This window comes from Nymphaea colorata, chromosome 12, assembly GCF_008831285.2.
Source record: "Nymphaea colorata isolate Beijing-Zhang1983 chromosome 12, ASM883128v2, whole genome shotgun sequence".
In the NCBI taxonomy this organism is placed as follows: domain Eukaryota; kingdom Viridiplantae; phylum Streptophyta; class Magnoliopsida; order Nymphaeales; family Nymphaeaceae; genus Nymphaea; species Nymphaea colorata.
Window position 1 is genome coordinate 7,285,993 of NC_045149.1, and position 19,014 is coordinate 7,305,006.

Here is a 19,014-nt window from a genome sequence, read left to right on the forward strand (position 1 = left end):
GGGTTTAGTTTGGCCCTACCCGAATAAGTTCGTTGGATCATTTGGTCCGCTCTTGAGAAAAATCCTCGCTTCGCCCTGAACATCTGGTAAGGGACTGTTTAGAATCTCTTGACAGATGCTCTGATCTTTTTGTATGCTTAGGTCTACTTTTTGGTAGAAACCGTTTCAGGCCTCCTCTTGGCTCTACCCATGTTGATTACTCATGAGGGGTTGTTGTGTTAGCAACTCTAGTTTTTGGTTTTACACTTAGAGATAGTTGCATGACATTCTTATCGTTTCTGGTTTTGTACATTGTTTGTCTTATACATACATATGATATGATTCATTCTTAATAAATAGTGGGGCATACCTCCTGGCATCCTTCATTGAAAGTTCACGGGAAAATGCTATGAAGTTGTTTCATAGTGTGAGATGTGATTTTGCAAAAACTTGAAGAAATGAAATCCTTTACTTATCAAATTAGAGAGAGAGAAAAAAAAACTCAAGACACTGAAATGTTGACATTCAAGATTTAGATCCCTTGTCCTTTGTATATATAAGAAACTGGTGGTATCTATTCTAGACGCGACGTTTGAAGGACCAAAATACAACCTTTTGATTTGGGGCACTTTCCGCTTTCATTTTATGTGTTTTTTTTTTGTCATTAGCATTTTCACCTTTGGTAAAAAGTGACTTTTTCTGATTCATTTTTCATTTTTTTTTAAATTTTGCCCTAATAAAGGAGTGTTACTTGTGTGTCAAATGGTTCAATCATTTCTATCGTCACAAGTGGAATGCCCTAACAATTAACATGTTTCATTGATAATGAGCTTCTTTTCGACCTATTTTATTGAGTTTGATCCAACTGGCCGTTTCTAAAAACGAGTATGGTACAATGCAAGTGGACAAGCAATGACAAGAAGGATCAAACATAGAGTCTAATACTTAATCTTTTGGACCTTTTGGAATGGAGCCAATGCTTTGTTTGCTTTGTAACTCAAGAATAAACCAAAGTACAACACAATCCAGATTTGAAACAAGTTCTTGTGGCATCATGTTGTTGGAACATTTCTACCATTACAGGTTGAATGCCCTAACATTAATTAGCATGCTCTACTGATGAGGAGTTTTTTTTGTCCTTTTATAGAGTTCGGGTGAGTGGGAGGTTATTCCCACCGCTCGAGTGAAAATCGAAGCCTCCCCCTCCTTCCCCTCATCTTCCCAAGGTTCAGGACTGATTTGTGGTGCCTTAGGATGTTACCCCTATTATGCTTCAACTTGCATATTGACGACTCTTTGTTTATAGCATAAAGGGTTGACACCACGAGAGTTCGAAACGAACACTGACTGTCTATTAGTTTTCGTCCCAACTGTTGCACAAACCCCTTTGAAGATCCTTCTTATTGAGTTCAATCTACCGTTTCAAAAACCCAGTCTAATACATCTCAAGTGATAAGAAAGTGGCAAGAAGGATTAAACATCAACTCTGTTTAAGTTTTGGTATATGGTATATTGGCATATGATATGCCCCAGGCAACCCACATTAACTCTGCCTCTGCTGGTAGTCAATGAGTTTAGTTAGAACATCAGAGGGATATGAGGCCAATGAAGTTACCAAGTGGATACGCTTTCAGCTGCACACACAAAAAAACTAGTAATAAGTTAAAAGGGTGGAAGATAAACCTCCAAACTAGTTTTGCATAATTTATATCACAACAAAGTATATTCTTTTATTTTCTACTTCTTATTGACCAAGGTTTTGGTCCCGAGAATGCAATAGATATTAATAAGTTAAAGGGTGAACTATTTCATTTTTTCTTAAATGATACAGAGCAAAAAGAGCTATATGTTTCACTGTTGTGCACTTTCATGCTTGAAACTTCATGTAAAGAAAATTTTCTCCTATTGAGGACCTGCCCTTGCTCGGTGTTCCAATTCAAGGTCCCTCCATGCCCCATCATTCCCAACACCTTAAACCATGGAACAAGGAAAATGATCAACATTGGCAATGGCAAGCCACTGAGAGAGAGAGAGAGACAGAGAGAGAGAGTAGCCCCACGCAACAGAAAGGCCTCACCTCATGCACACTGCAAAAGAGATGAGAAGAGCACAACAAGCGTATCTGGTTCTTCGTGCGAACGAGGGAATTGGATCGGATGTGTCCGAAGAGACGGCGAGAGAGGGGCGTCTGCACTCTGCCGGAGGAACCGAAAATAGGAATCGCAATGAAAACGAGAGAGAGAATGCAGAAAGAAAGCGAGTATGATACAGTGCAAGAGGAAAAACAATCAAACGTGAAGTCTAGTAATCTTTTGGACCTTTGGAATGGAGCCAAGGCTTAAACCAAAGTGCAACACGATTCCAGATTTGAAGTGAGTTCTTGTGGCATCAGATTGTGTTGGAGCATTTCTACCATCACAAGTTACATGTCTTAACATTAGTTAAGATGCTCTATTGATGATGAGGAGCTTCTTTTGTCCTTCTTATTGAGTTCAGGTGAGTGGGAGGTTATCCCCCTACCCTACTAGAATGAAGGCTGAAGTCGCCCACCTTACCCTCATCCTTCTATGGTTCAGGGCTGATTTATGGTGCTTCAGAATACAACTCATGTTATGCTTCAATTTGCACATTGACGACTCCTTGTTTGTAGCAAAAAGTATTGACACTACGAGAGTTCAAATGAAAACTGATTGCCTATCAGTTTTCGCCCCAATCGTTGCACAAACCCCTCGAAGATCCTTCTTATTGAGTTCAATTTGACCCTTTCAAAAACCAGTCTGATACAAAAGAAAGTGGCAAAAAGGATTAAAGATCGACTCGGCTTAAGTTTTTGGATCTTCTGGAGTGGATCATGCCAAGGCTTAAACTGGATTCCCCATTTAACTCGATAAGAAACCAAAGTACAGCAACCAAAGTACAGCACAAATCCAGATCCGAAAACAAGTTAAAGCCAGTAAGTGCTTTGTCAGAGTCTTGTACGGTTTTTGTCATTGTTTCTGGTCCATGAAACTCGGATCGGGTTATATTCAATGAATATATATGTCAAGAGTTAGCCGGGTCAAGTCCGAACCGTTGACAGCATTTATTTTCCTCATAGGATCCTGAGTAGATGATAGGATTCTTGTTTATTAATTAATGAATTTCCTTTTATGGACCTTCTTTTTGCTTATAATTTGAAAAGGGGGACAGGATTCTAAAAATTTTCTTGTAAGGGCTATATTCACGCCGGCCCCTCTTTATGCGCGCAACACCTCAGTGGCCCACCTGTATTTTGCTGGGATAAATGCTATTAAATAAAGACCTAGATTGTACTTCATTAAACCGATATGCAAAAGACAATTTGATGAAATGATCAAAATATAACTTAGTGTAGAAGATAACGTAAACAAAATTGCAGTACTTTATTTGGAATTTCACCTTAAGCCGCGATTTATTTTGTCGGTTTGGAAAGTATGGCGCTTGCTGAAAGATCATTTCTTGAACTTATGATTTACAAGCAAAAGTTAGGCCTGCAAGCAATGGCGGAGCTATCTTGTGGCCACACAATATTTGCTTTATTTATATACATAAACTTCATTAGTTTTTACTTTTTTTTTACATATTAATGCTCCTTAAAAATTGAAATTTAAGTAAGAGTGCTCCTAAACCAAAAAATTAAAAATTCTGCCTTTTCTACTACCTGCAAATAAAAATTCTCCTATTAATAAAGCCGAACCATTCCATAAAATAAGAAACATTCACCTGCATGCTACCCATGTTTTTTCTTTAAAAAAAAAAGTATTTGCTTAGGGAAAAAGCCCTTTTGGCATAAACCGCTATGACTATTTCTTTATTGTTTTCAAGGTTTTGGTAAATCTAGGGTATATATTCTTTAACTCAAGTATCACACTTACGTTTATATATAGCATATAAAAATAATGAACATAAAATATATAAATAGGTAAACTAATATGAACAGTAAAAGTTGCTTTCCTTTTTGTTAATTTCATGTTATAACACGTCTGAAATAGGCCCCGGTAACTTAATTTTTTAACCTCACAGTTTTGCTTAAATTGTATTAGGTCCTAACGTTGTGATGTACAGTCGGAATATTTTTTAAATATTAGCAGCTATTGTGATATAGATTATGGCCCGATAAAAAGAAATTAACTCTCAATAAATCCTTAAAACTCGATCGTCCGGACCCGACGAACTTTGACTCTACGGAGAAATACATGAACGTTCGGTCAACCGATCGTCTTCTTCCGCCTACTTCCTTTTTGTGAATATGCCAATGAAAGAGTAGTTGAAGCCCCTTGATCCCTCCAATCACGAAGCCCAGTGTCTGAACAGCAAACTGTGCTGTGTAGTTTTTTCAGAAAGAAAAGCTACTGTTGCACTTAGTTCAGCTAGTAGATCCCGTCTACATAGATGGCAGTAACAATGGGAGTAGCAACTGAAACAGGAAGAGTTGCAAGGTTTTGACGCACAAGTAAGAGCTAACAGTCTTGGCACGCGCGCAGGCGAAGGCCTGCTGAGCAGCAGCAAATTAAAGCAAGAAGATCCTGCGAGGGCGAACATACCCTTGACGTAAATGGGGAAGGATTGAGAGATAGCTGAAAGACTACTGACAGAAGAAGAAGATTTACAGTGAGGTAATCAGTATCATATGAAAGTGGACTGTTATGAGTGGGAACGGTGCAGGATGAAAGCTTCTCCGGTGTTAATGTCCATGAAAACAACGCAAATCCGGCAGTTCAAGCGACAGCAGAGAGGTACAGTCTCAATGCAGCGTCTACCTAGAGAGTGAGAGATCCCTCAACTTTATCTCATCGTGATAATGAAGAATAACGCCCACATGAATCGAACAACGAAGCTATTCTGTTACAGGTTGGTGTTCTTGCTTTTGTGGCTATAAACCACCATTTGTAGTCAATCATGCACTGTTGTTTACCATGATTGATCACCTATAATGTCGGCTTCAGGCAATGGGTAATAATTTACGGTGCATCATAAGATTTAGCTTTTGATTAAGCTGAAGATCATTATATTCATGTCTCGCAGTTCACGAGGAAAATAATTCAGAGTTTTTCAGCAACGTGTAAAAGCAGTAAGTCGTTTTCAATATGATGTAAAAAGGAGTTGCTCTTTTCCTGTTTTGGCGTTTACGGATCAAATATATGTAGAAGAAGAATTGCACCACCATAGCTTCTGGTGTGGTACAAGAGTGAAGGAACACAGACAAAGACATGTAAAAGGTTATATAGGGTTAGTATGATTACTATTCTCAGTTAGAAATTTTCACGAGCTTGACCCTGTGGCACGGTTTAAGAGACCAAATTCATGTATGATCTTCTTGGTTCTGTAGCATACAATTTTAAATTATTGAATTTCCAATCCTAGTAAAAAATCTATCTTAAAGTTGGAATTTTGGAGAGGATTCAGGAGCAAATTCCAGCAATATCAAACAAGTTAACTGTATCGATCGACGTGGCCAATCTTTTGAAAAGATAAAAAAAAGGAGATTGAGTTGGCTCTATGAGAGAAATTGGTGCACTTGCTTCCCTGGACCTTGTTGATGAGAGCAACCTTAGATTTTAAAGAAAAATAAAACCAAGGAACGATTCTCGATTAATACATTATAGTTAGATAGATTAACTCTATAGAGAATTCCTGTACGCATACACCAGAACTCGATTCTGTTTTCTATTTGCACCCAAAATATCTGATCGTTGTCACTGTTTAGAGGCGTAGCTTGGGTTTGTTGTATACAATCAACTTGGAGTTTCAATTGGTATCAGATGAATTCAGACTTACTGAGTTCACAGGTAAGAAATTTCCTAAAAGTGGAAGCAACATACATAGTTGTTCTCTATAATTAGCTTTCTTTAATTTGAGGGAAGATAACTTTAGAATTATAAACCCAACAGTGTTTCTTTTCTTGCGAATTTGCAATCTTAACTGATCATTTTTACAACTTAACGAATCCCTTTGAATACAGGAAAAACATGACATCGAAAGTGTTGGAATCACAGGAGAGTCCATTTTCCTTGGTATGAAGACTCAAGATGCTGGCAGGATCTTACTTTGTTGAGGTCAGTGTATTATAAGCTCATATGAACAACATAATCTCTGAAAATTTAGTACAAGCTTTGCCTTGAACTAAAGTATTTCAGGGTTAACTTCTCGGATACAAAAGTCATCTTGATCTGTTAACTGTTCTTCGTTCTTTGACATATAATTCTCCTTGAATGCTGCCTTTTGCTTTATATGTCTAGCAGCTTTAAACTAAACTTATAACATATTTTCACTCTTACTGTCTTATAACCACTATCATTTCCATGAATCAAGAAATGGGCACCATAGAAGCTTCTAAATTTCCTTTGGATCTGTTATTTGGACAAATCTTATACAGTCGACAGGTTAAGATTTAGATGTTTTCTCAATCATGTACATGCATAACTTTCGCATGTGAGGTTTTCAACCTAATGAAACAAACATATTTAGCTAAATTCCAGATGATGAAGTTCACACCAAATGCACCTCTAAAATGCCTTGAAAGACAGATGAACATTCAAGACTGCGGTTGCAAGCGCGTGCAATCCGATCTTCCTAGTGCACTGAATCGGATTTCAACAGACTTTCAATGCATTTGGCTGTCGGGGGCCTGAATTCGATCAGTTTGCAACCAGCCTAGTCAATGGTAACACCTCTAAGCTCCAATTTTCCTTACTGATAAGTACAAACTAGTCTCCCTAACTATGACATTGCTTATTGCCTGCAGTAGACTTGTGCCCGCGGATCCAACCTTAATAGCTTGTCCCAGCAATAACTGTTTTTTTTTTAACGATATTTTTTAATTTTTAACCATCTAACAACAATAAAGGATCTTATATATTTAAACTATATATAGACCCCCTAGCATTTTTTTGAGGTTCTCTTCTACTTGTATAAATGTAGGTAAAATGTCCCATAAAATTAAACATGGCCCAAATGGGAGGCATTGCCCCCCAAAATGAATTTGAAGCAATTTAAGTACATCTTCTCTTTTACTTGTATAAATGTAGATAAAATGTCCCATAAAATAAAACATGGCCCGAATGGGGGGCATTGCCCCCAAAAAAGAAGGGCCATTTGAAGCAATTTAAGTACATCTAGATTAGACAAGAGTCATTATGTTCATTCATGATGAATAGTTGAGAGAAAAACATACAAAAAAAATTATCATGATGAATAATTGAGAAAAAAACAAACAAACAAAAAAAGTATAAACTAATACTATAGACTATCAAAATATCCATCTGTTTTTCTCTCAACTATTCATCATAATGGATCAAACAACCTTTAAGAGTGAGTCTGGTTCCCTTGAATTTATTCAATTTTCCTTTATCCAATCGACCACATCATCACAGTTGAATTTTCTAAATGGTATGTGGACTGCCAAAAAGCTAATGATCTAGCAATGGCCTTTTTCATTTTCATATAATAAATCAGAAAAAGTAAAAGAAAAAAGGAAAGCAAATGGATCTGGTACGTTCTGGGTTGGGTACCAAATTGATTACATATCCGCCCCAAACCCGAATGCTTTAGTAGCGAGAGATGGAAGTAGAAATCAAACTGGCAAGTCCACCTAACACATTCATCTACCGAATGCAACGGGCAGCTGCGGCTTTACCATTCTTGTCCGAGACAAGAATCTTCACCGGAACTCGACATTTTTGCTAGAACATTGGGTGGAGACCATTTGGTGAGCAGCTAGCTTTCAGTTTCCACTTTATTTTTGCCCGTGGCCTTGATGAAAAACTGGAACTGAACCAGCTAATGGTCCACTCAACCTCAGCAGTGAGAGCTGGTCCCTCTAATACTTTAAATATGCGTAGCCATGTGAAGTTCTCTAAATATTCGTAAACCAGCACCCAGCCCCATCAAACAAATAAATTTATTTATTGTGACAGACTGTTAGAATGCCCCCCCTTCTCTCTCTCTCTCTCTCTCTCTCTCTCTCTCTCTCTCTCTCTCTCTCTTTCTATATATATATATATATATTGACTAGCTCGAAAAATGAGGTCATGAAAACGGATAAATAAACGTCATAAACCAGGCTGATTGGGTGATGATGGCATGGGTTTTCCCAACTTTCTTGGTATGAGATGAGAGGGAAATTGGTGTAGTAACTACTAACTATGCCAAATGTGCTCTAGTATACTATATGTCAAAAGCGGTCAATACTATATAAAAATCTTATATATATATATATATACTCGCTAACTCTAACTTTTTTATATATTCATGAATATCAAATTTGAGCCGACCGATCTAAAATCGAACAGCTGCCCAGGTTTATCATCTCTTTATTCCTCTCTCTCTATCCCTTGTACAAGAGGGAGTTGCCAGTGGCTCCTCCTGCCGTGCCGTCGTCAATGGGCTACTGGACACCGTTGGAATCAGCGGCGAAGGGAGGGTGCCCGGGCCATGGCTAATTTTTTTTTTTTTTTTACGTTGAAAAAATCAAATTTTTTTTAGTTTGACTCGACCGGTCGTTCTTGTCGCTCTTCTTGACTCGATCCTGACCCGGCCCACAAATTGTCTTGCCCGACCCTAAAAAAATCCTGGCTCCGCCCCTAGTTGGAATGATGTGAAATGGTGGCTCCACCAACAACGGAGCCATTGAGGGCTCCTCCATATCGTCCCCGACCAAATCCAGTTAACAGCTGACTGCTCTACCACTGAGTTACTAAGGAACAACGAGAGATTATATCTCTTAGAGTTTAACTCTTGTTATCAACCCGCTAGGTGGCACATGGTGTATTATCACAATTTAATATTATTTTTTATTCACTTTATATAATTATATATAATATATATATATAAATTTTGGTTGCATCGAGGAACTTTGCCTACTCTCTACTTTGATACCATTCACTACCAATTCATTTTTGTCTTTTAGATTGGATTCAGAAACTGATCGTCTTGGTAACACTGCTTAGTACATGACTGCAGATCCAACATGCAAACTACAAAAAGGAAAAAAAAAAACAAATTGCACCAATAAAAATATTAAAAAATAAGAAAAAGAAAGTACTAACTGTATTTTATCGTCCCAAAGCACCCAAAAAAAAAAGTACATATACCAAAAAAATAAATGACAGCAAACAAATACGAGCGCAAGACAAAGGCACACTGACGCGGTCTAACAAAACAGAAAAGGAAGTCATGGTACTGTTGAAAGGACGTTGTATCTTAAAAAGAAGGTGCGTGCTCTATCGACTACGTGTGCGCCGAGTAGTTGGGAGCAGAAAGGGGCCGTACCGTCTCACGTGCCAACCGATCTCTCGGCACGTGACGGCAGGTAGTTAGGCAAGCTCTGAACGGTAGATACTAACGCAACCAACCTCGATAGGTGCTTCGAGTGGTCGGTACACAGACCAGACCACCCCGCCTTTCGGCTCGGCTCGAAAGCCGGCTGTTGATGGGAGTCAAACGGTCTTCAGCTACTCGTCGCGGTCAATTCTAGAGAGAGAGAGAGAGAGAATATGTGGGGTATAGAGAGAGAAATTAAAGAAAGGAAACGGTTCAAGTCAAAAGAAAGTTTGGATGCTTGCCCTTCCAAACTACCAATCTTTTTTTTTTTTGGTACCTACTCAATATATGTCAATGTGAATTGACGTAAACGCCCTTTAACGCTATCGATCCAGGTCTTTTTTTTTTTTTTTTTTAAGGGAGGTATAAGGTGCTTTGTTTCTGGATTCAGCGCGGCCGATGATCGACTAGAGAAAGAAGAAGAAACAACAAATTTGTAGCCTCGGTCCGACCGTTGTTGCATGAAGGTGGTAGATATGAGCATGGGGAGGTGGATGTGGTAGGTTGCAAGAGCTATATTTTTTGTTGCTGTGGTATTTTTTGTTCATAGTTCATTCAGTGAATCATTCTTCATTGCTCAAAAAGGTGCAATCCACATTGGGGGAACTGGTGATAACTAGTCCTTGTTCAAAAAGTTGTAAAAATGAAGAGAAATTAAGGCTTCTAGCCCTTGTTTTGCCTCCTGAGCATGGTTGATTTGGTCGATCATCAGCTGGTGCAACGTTCAAGATGATGGACCATTGAAGGTATGCAGAACTAAGTTAGGATGACATCTTGGCATAAACTTCATCCGATTGCATCTGAGAGGGCAACAAGTTCTTCATCAAGACCCTAGAAATTCATTATAATTTCGTGTGATCTTTTTCCCTGCTTCCTTTATGTCGTTGCCAATCAAAATATGCGCATCTAGGTTTCACTGAATTTCTTTTTAAACTATTAGTTGGCACCAATTTTCGCAATGTAACTAAATTTCTAGTTAATATTACTATTGTTTTTTTTGGAACAAACGCCTCTTAAGCATAGGAATCGACGAAACTCATGCTGAATTAACATCACACTTTCTAAGGAACACTAATGCATATGTTAAGTGAAATTGATTCTCCTCGAGGAACTAAAGAGCATGTCCTCTTATAATATTCATAAGATTTGCGGTGCAGTAGCAGGCAGGCATGCAGTGAAACCATGCACCCAAGGAGTTGCCTTTAGATCTTCTTTCATGATCAGTTATTTTGTTTCCATAGCCACACATAAAACCTCCAAATAGCTTGAACATTAAAGGGTTTAACAGCTCCTACCAAGATCGATCCAGTTTAATTCTTTGCTCGAGCGGTCAGCAGATTTGCATGAATAAAAGAATAAGATCTCCAAATATTACACTGATTACTTTGTTGTAGCTTCTTAAGTACGCAAATGGCACAGAACTTTGTCTTACCAATGTGGCATTGCTTGTAGAGATACTTGTTCTTCATGATCATAGAGAGAGAGAGAGAGAGGGAGAGAGAGAGAACTGTGCGCTATATAGTGTATATATTGATGAATGTATAGTGAAATACAAACCAGATCATATGAATGTATATGTCTGTTTGATCAGATCTTGTTTATCAACACCTAACACAATCTTTACAGAATGCAGATTGAAACAGCTGCAGTTCTTTCCTATCCATTCAAGGTAATGTATGCAGTAGCAGTCTGACATATGCGTGCTTCTGGTCATAATCCATGAAGGGAAAGGTGAGAGTTTAATTTGCAGCAAGTTGCAGAACAATATAAGCAAAATCTGCCGCATGCACTGCACCATATTTGAGCAATGACGGGGTCCATGTCCGTCACTGATACCTAAATTGATCGTAACATAGAGTTCCCTTTGTTAGGTTTCCTTTTTAGCCATTATTAAAGAACAGTTGCAGGTTTCTTCTCCTTCTTCTGCATGATATTATGGGTAGCTAGAAAATAGACGTACTTTCGGCCATTATTTGGTAGAGAACATGTAAGTTACTGAAAATTTAGTGCCAACAGAAAATCAATATCTTGGTTTTCGTAAAAGCTTGCAATAATGCATTCAAGTTTTTCATCAATCCAAAGCATGCACGCAAAAAGGTGCGGTTTTCTAAATTTTCAGAAGACATTTTCGAAAGCATTAAAAAGCGGGTTGAAGTACATACTTGGACAATCCAAGCAGTAACAACTGCAAAATCAAGTGCTTAAAATACATACATCTATGAAATTAAATTTCAATAAAGTGAAAACTCTCTAGGGGCCAAGAATATATGGTTGTTTCTAAATTTTACACTTATTATATATCCCAATCAAACTCTTAACGAATCCAACTGCTTGAAATGGCTACTATGATAATCACAAATTGATGTTGCACCTGGTTGAAAGAATCATATTAATAGAGAGAGAGAGAGAGAGATGATCAATTTCATTCTAACAACTCAGACGATTTTTTGTATATTACTTTTGATTTCTCCACGTTGGGATGTTCATTCTTTTGTCAAGATGTAAAATGGATTGTGGGCATCGCTTGCTCTCTCTCTCTCTCTCTCTCTCTCTCTCTCACACACACACACACACAAGCACGCACGCCCACATACGTATGTAGTACACGTACATATAATGACTGTATGTATTGACCATGAGTTGTTTAATCAACTTGATTGATGACTTAAAAGGTGTTAAGTATGATGCTATTTGTTTCAAAATGGAAATAGTAACTGTCATCCACTTCTTTTAACATGTAATGCTAAATCATGGCTTGAATTGATTGTACATAAGATTACTCATATTAATTTAGTGTATAGACGCACACAAAGTGCTTTCTTACTTAGTATCCACTGTGACTATTCTCTCTCTCTCTCTAGTTTAATTTCATTTTAACCACTCAATTCCAATTCCAAGCAAGTCAGACAATTTAGTGATTTTCACCACATTTGAATGGTTAATGTTGAAAATTGAATAGGAAAAATAGAAGAGAATCAAGATGTACAATAGGTTGTCAATATCATAAAGACATGCCAATATCATAGAGACACTCATACTACTCATTGGTATTGTTTGACATTGGCAACAGTTACACAGTGTTTCATGAAACTGGTCTAATATTTGGAGTGGATATATGAAATAGTATGTTGTTGTTTCTATTGTCAAAGGACCCCCTTTTTCACGCCACCCCATTTAGTCATGTTGGTTTCACATACCTAGAGGGCTATTGTTTCTATGTTCTCTTTTTTTGCCTTCTCTCTTTCTTGGTTTGCACTTATGCATGTGTTTAGTTTTACTCCTCCCCTCTCTCTCTCTCAAGGTTTTTCACTTTTTGCTCCTGGTTACTTAGGCATGCTCTTCAGACACATTTGCTGTTATTCACCTTGCCTTCCATCTCGGGGAGTACCTTGTTCTCGTTGTTGACCCTCTCTCTCTCTCTCTCTCTCTCTCTCTATATATATATATATATATATATATATATATATATATATATGCCTTCTTACTCTTCAATTTGTTTCTTTCTTTTTGTACTCTTAATTTTTTTTCTCATTTTATATGATTTGTGATATCTTGTCACCTTGCTTTTTTCATTTGAATTTTCATTTCTATAAGTTATTTCTCTCTCTCTCTGCCCGAGGGGGCATAGCTCAAACGGGCGGACTAGAGATGTGTGTGTTGTGCATTACTAGTTTGACCTGCAGGAGTATATGTTTCTGAACCAAAAAAGGGGTGGGCTCTATGTGCATGTTGAAGCATGGAGCAGTTCCACTGCCTAGTACCGACACAATTGTGGACCTTAAGGAGCATGCGGAAAAGGGGAAGGGGGCTTCGGCTCTCGTTTGGTTGATAGAATAACCTCCCGCTCACCCCTATAAAAAATTTCTCCCTCTCTCCCTACAACAATATGGATATATGATACTTGATGCCAGATGACACAAGTTGGCTTCACTATATAAATGTATTGCTAAAGCATGTGTACCATAAAGACATGAAATTAATTACAAGCGCGAATTACTAGCCACCCAATCAATATGTTAAATGCCTTACGATTTGTCATATGTAGATTTTACAACTTTAAAACAGTATTGGTTATATTATTATCTACCTTTCTTGAAAAGCTGATATACCAACATGTCAACTCTTGTAAGCAGTTATCTATCTTTCGTTTCAGAATCTTTTTTACTTTCTCTTTTCTCTCTCACTAGTTCACATATTTTTCCTCTGTTCTTCTCATATTGTTTTCTATTGTTTCTTCTTGCTCTCTATAGTGGTACTACCCATCCTAGGATTAGTGGATCTCAAAGATGGAATTAGGGAACTTCAAAAACCAGTTTTGAATTGAAATTGATTTAACTCATATATATGTATTATGTAAACTGTTAATAACTCTTCCGATCAAATTGATTGGTGATTCACAAAGTGTTACGTACAAAAGTTCACCTTTTCAAAAATAGTTGTAAGCTAGCTAGTATTCACCTTTTTCAAAAACTATAAAAATACTTTCAAACAGTCAATCATGTTAATCAAACAACTAATATTAGCCTACATTACATGTGTGTGTGTGTGTGTGTGTGTGTGTGTGTGTGAGAGAGAGAGAGAGAGAGAGAGAGAGAGAGAGAGAGGGAGATCATCTTGAAATTAAATTGCATCACCATTGAAATTGGTGTTTGAATAGCCTAATTTACCATATCTACACATCCTTAACTAGAAATTATAGTCATTGATGAGCCTTTTTTTTTTAATGAACTCTTATCTCATATATTCGCCTCTGGATCATGACAAATATGAGTATTCAAGTTCAAGACCAACTACCAGGAAGAGTTAAATCTAATTATAACAACAGTGCATAAAGAAAGACAAGATCAGCTCATAATCATATTATTAAAGCAGTCTTTTTTAAAAATATAATTGTTAACTAAAGATTAAAAGCTTTCCAATATATTTATGCCTTTTTCGACCACTACATATAAGAAATTTAACTTTGTCTCCATGGGGAGATGAATATTTGGGCCTTTGCACACTAAAGAAATAAGGTGAAAATTGATGACTCAATTGTACTACTATAACTTACCGTTCATGAAAAGTTTAACACGTTCTCCATAGAATGAGATAACTAGATAATAATATGAAACACATACACTGATTTAAACCAAAATAAAATACAAATCCTGTACTGGCACAATTTCATTAAGGACCTAACAGGGTGCTATTATCTTACTCTGTGCATTCATCCCTCTTCTCATCGACAGAGAAAGACTTTTATTTCTTCTTTAATATGGTTTTCTTTGTCATTTGACACCGAATGGATAGAGAAATGCAGGCATAAGCAAAGTGATCCCAAGATTGATGTCAAGAACAAGGTTATGAAGGGATCAGAACAAGGTGGCATTCTGGTGAACTATAATGCGGTAGTTATGAGATGACATCATAAGAGTTTGAGAAAAAAAATGCATGGATCTTTTTTAAACATGATTCATTAAGTTCCCTTTGATCAAGTCAGCAGACTCCTGTATTACCACATATAGCTTTTACAAAAGCCACAATATTCTGGTTTACATGTGGGTTTTGGTGGTACAAAATGTTGTCCAACACTAACTACCGATCTCTTTAATGGATTCAAATTTGAAGACAAACAGCTGTGCCAAACAATGGTCGAATCCAATAACTCTTTATTTTATTGGTTAAGCAATATTCTGCAACACAGCTAACATTCAATGACATTTTTGTGTCGTCAAGAGACTTGCTAAACAGTCGCATGCATGCATGGTCATTAGTTAGTCAAAATATTGTATGCTTTCATTTTGAATTACCAACGGCGGAGCTAGAAATTTCTGACTAAGGAGCACAGAAAGTTATGGAAGCATCAATATATAACTATGGAAAAACATGTGCCCCTGCTGCTGGTTGGAACAAATTAATCTAATTAAATTTTGGTATTATCCCATTGGAATAAGGTTTATATAGTTGTTCTTTACCTCTTTGAAAGACAACTAAGAAACAAAAACCACCAGCACATTCTACAACAGATCAAGTTAGGAAGTAGCCAGATTCATCTAATTGTTCAGTTCCATCAAAAAATAACACGAGAATATTTACTGCGGAGAAACTATATACAACAAGGAGGACATATGTATGTGCGTGCGTGTTGTGTGTGTGTGTGTGTGTGAGAGAGAGAGAGAGAGATAACTATAACAACGCGTACCAATTACTCACTTTTTAGCTGGCTATTGTCCCCCAAAAAGAATACTACAAAGCATGACATTATAATATACGACGAGTACGTAAGACTCGTCAATGTAAGACCTAATGGTCATTGCATGTATGTTCGAATACGTGTCCTTGGGCATGCATCGCACCTTAAGTCAAATTTTTAAACTTGGTTCTAGTACTAACTGCAACAACCAAGTCCAAATCTAACTTCGAGCCTGTTTTAACTCATTCAAATCCGTCCCATATTTGTCTAGCTTCAGTTCAATTAGTAGTAAGAAATATAAGTGTGTAGAACAAGCCCATGAATTCTCTCGAGATCTTAAACATAGAACGATCAAGTCTTGACCCTTTTTAGTAACTCTACCTAGCCCCCACAAAATGGTTCTATTATAACAAGTACTTTTATTCAATTTAAGTTGATAACGTGCATGTATCATGCTAGTAGTGGTAGAAGACGAAGCCAGATTAGCTCCTTGTATTTGGTTTTACTTATTCTCAAGAATTCTATGTTTAAAATTATGTAACTATTCGTTTCGCTAAATCATATATATATATATATATATTGGATGGTGATTCTAACTTTTTAAAATTACTCAACCATCTAGTCAGGATTATTTGATTTAGCTTGATGGATGATTAAGAAAAGAAAAAAGAAAAAAATGATGAATTCAATATAGTGCGTACATTTTCTTTTTTTTCTTTCAATTGTCCACATAAGATCGACTGGTTTGGTCATCGTATTATATTTATAAAAAAGAGAAGAAAGATGTGCCGACTAAAATGGAAATTGGTAACAAAAGAAAGAGAAAAATGTGGGCGCATGACGTAAGTGAGTGAAGGGCGGCTGCGTGACTGAATGAATGGTCGCGTTTGGGGCCCTAGCCGCGCTGAAAGGAGAGCCGAGCCACGGAAGAGGGAGAAGAAAACGAGAAAGGGAAGAAGGGAAAGGAAAGTACGCATTTAGGTGGGGCAGCCTGCAGGGTGTGCAAGCAGAGTTAGATCTCCCACGCGCTTCCCTCATATTTTGTGCAGCAGCCCCTTACTATGTGGGGGTTGGCCGGCTGCTAACTCCAACTTGTGGGTATAAAATACACTCCACTGTGGGGGATCTGCCTCGTGCTTCCTCTCTCTCTCCCTGTCTCTCCCTCTATAAAATACAGTCGACTGTGAGGGATTTGGCTCGTGCTCTCTCTCTCTCTCTCTCTCTGTCTCCCCACCTCAATTTTGAAGCTTGAATTGCCGTTGCCCTCTCTCTCTGGTAGAAAAAATGGTGAAGCCTGAGAGCCACAGCAAGAAAAATGTGAACAAGGGGGCTTGGACAACAGAGGAAGACAGAAGGCTATCAGAGTGCATAAAAGTTCATGGGGACAAGAAGTGGAGATCCATCCCTGCTAGAGCAGGTCTGTCTGCCACCCTCTCTCCCTCTCTTTCTGTTGGTGCTCTTCTATGGTATCCCAAGTTCATCTTTTACTACTTTTTAGCCTAATTTTGACCTGCGACAAATGAACTCTTCATTTCATTTCTGTGAAAGAAGGAAGAAAACTTGGCTTCTCCTTCTCTGAATCTCCCTCTCCCATCGTCTCAGCAGTCGCCTTGTTCGACCCATGTCGCTAAAAGAGTCCATCATCAGCTCTTTGTTTTCCGTTGCGCAAAGGCCAGCTGCATTCTTCAGTACTCTTTTCTCCCTGCCTTGATTTGCTGATCCCAGTGAACTTTCAGAGTTACAATACCAGTGAACAACTCGCCCTTTCTTGGTTGAATAAACCCAAACCTGCTAAAAAAAAATCAGAAATGTATTCACATTCAGTATATGAACTCCAAATTGGTGCCAGTTGCTGCTGATCATCATCTGATCAACTTGATCCTGCAGCTCAACCAGCTCGAGTTAGCCAGAGCTTCCTAACTTTAATTCTTTGTTCTGACATGGACCATTTTCTCCACTACCCATTTCCTCGAAATCACTGGATTTGGTAGACAACCACCATCAAGAAGCTAGTCCCCTTTCTTGGTCTGAGCCTTTTTCCACTTCCTGTAAAACTGAGTTATCTCTACATCCATTTTCTTTGCAGGTCTCAACAGATGTGGAAAGAGTTGCAGATTGAGGTGGCTGAATTATTTGAGACCAGACATTAAGAGAGGGAACATATCAGAAGACGAGGAGGATTTGATCATGAGGCTTCACAATCTTCTGGGCAACAGGTAAATGGGAGTGCCATGTGAAAGCCATCTTATTATTGACATACCAATCTCAAAAGGAAGCTTAACGAGATTTATGATGACATTATAATTCATATGTCAAACTCAACGTATAATAAGAGCACAGCGCCATGAAGCTACTTTGCCAAAGAAGAACGGCCCAGATTGTTGCGATTGTAAAATGGACAAACCTAATTTTTGTGGGTCCGTGGTCACTTTTAATAATTCTCTAATAAATTGTTTGTATAAATTGTACATATGAAGAACTTTTTCTTTTACTCTCCCACTTGCTTTTCCACCTTCTGTCTCACTTTTTTCTTTTCCCTTCTAAATACAACTGTCTTCTTGGATATTATATTCTTCAAATGTCATTTCTTATTGAAAATAAGCACAAGTCATGTGGGTAGGGCTCCAACTTAGAGCACTTCATTGCAATACCAACATTTTATTGTTTTACTCAGAGAGAGAGAGAGAGAGAGAGAGAGAGCCTTTTATGAGGTCCACCAAACTCTCGGTACCATTATTTTCCCCTGGGACGCTCTTGAAATTCACTATTTTTTTCCTTTTCCAAAACTAGCTATCAGCGTACAATGTATGTAATTAACAACTTCCCCTTCTTGCTGGCTTATGACGCAGATGGTCACTGATAGCCGGGAGGCTGCCGGGCCGAACAGATAACGAAATAAAAAACTACTGGAATACTCATTTGAGCAAAAAATCGCTCTCAATGAGTGAACTGAACCACAAAATCAACGGCAAAGTCAAGAGATCAAGCCAGAAGCCACTGCCACCATCGATCACCTGCCCCGTCTCCTCCACACCAGAGTTCACCAGCGAGAAGGCTGTCATGGAGAATGAGAGAGCCTCGAGCGACCTGCTAGAGAAAGAGCCCCAGGTAGATCTCGACATCGACATCGACCGGTTTTTCGACTTCCCCAACTTCGGATCTGTGGAAACAGAGCAGGTCCCCAGCAATCACATGGCTGATGATCAGAACCAAGTCGATCAGGTGCCAATTGAAGCAGTCAGCTTCAGTGAGCTGCTGAGGCGTGAGTTGGAGGATGGCCCTATGGTGGACTTGAACTGCTACGACGAGTCTAACTTCGAACAGCTTGAGTTGGAGATGTTGAGCAGATTTCTGGACTCTGATATGGATTTCACTAACCAAGCAGGGGATCTGTCTTCCTCTTGAAAAAATATGTGTCAATTACCTTCTTCAATAATGAATGTTGGTACTGTGGATCTGTACATCAAATGGTTTCTTGCATCCAGATATATAAATAAAAAAGGAATTGTTCAACTGAGTTA

General features: G+C 38.1%; 1 protein-coding gene across 5 annotated transcripts; it reads left to right on the plus strand.

Annotated features, from left to right (window-relative positions):
* The first annotated feature begins 4,295 nt into the window (after positions 1 to 4,295).
* LOC116265699 (transcription factor MYB1-like) lies at positions 4,296 to 19,014 on the plus strand. Of its 5 annotated transcripts, none has more exons than XM_050081065.1 (6): positions 4,296 to 4,848; positions 5,960 to 6,053; positions 6,466 to 6,661; positions 10,945 to 16,910; positions 17,580 to 17,709; positions 18,343 to 19,014. In XM_050081065.1, the coding sequence occupies exons 4-6, from the start codon at positions 16,778 to 16,780 to the stop codon at positions 18,896 to 18,898; spliced, it is 819 nt and encodes a 272-aa protein (XP_049937022.1). In that variant the 5' UTR covers positions 4,296 to 4,848; positions 5,960 to 6,053; positions 6,466 to 6,661; positions 10,945 to 16,777; the 3' UTR covers positions 18,899 to 19,014. The 5 variants fall into 5 exon arrangements, with proteins under 5 accessions (XP_049937022.1, XP_049937021.1, XP_049937023.1 ...); XM_050081064.1 differs by having other exon boundaries at positions 6,477 to 6,661; XM_050081066.1 differs by lacking the exon at positions 6,466 to 6,661.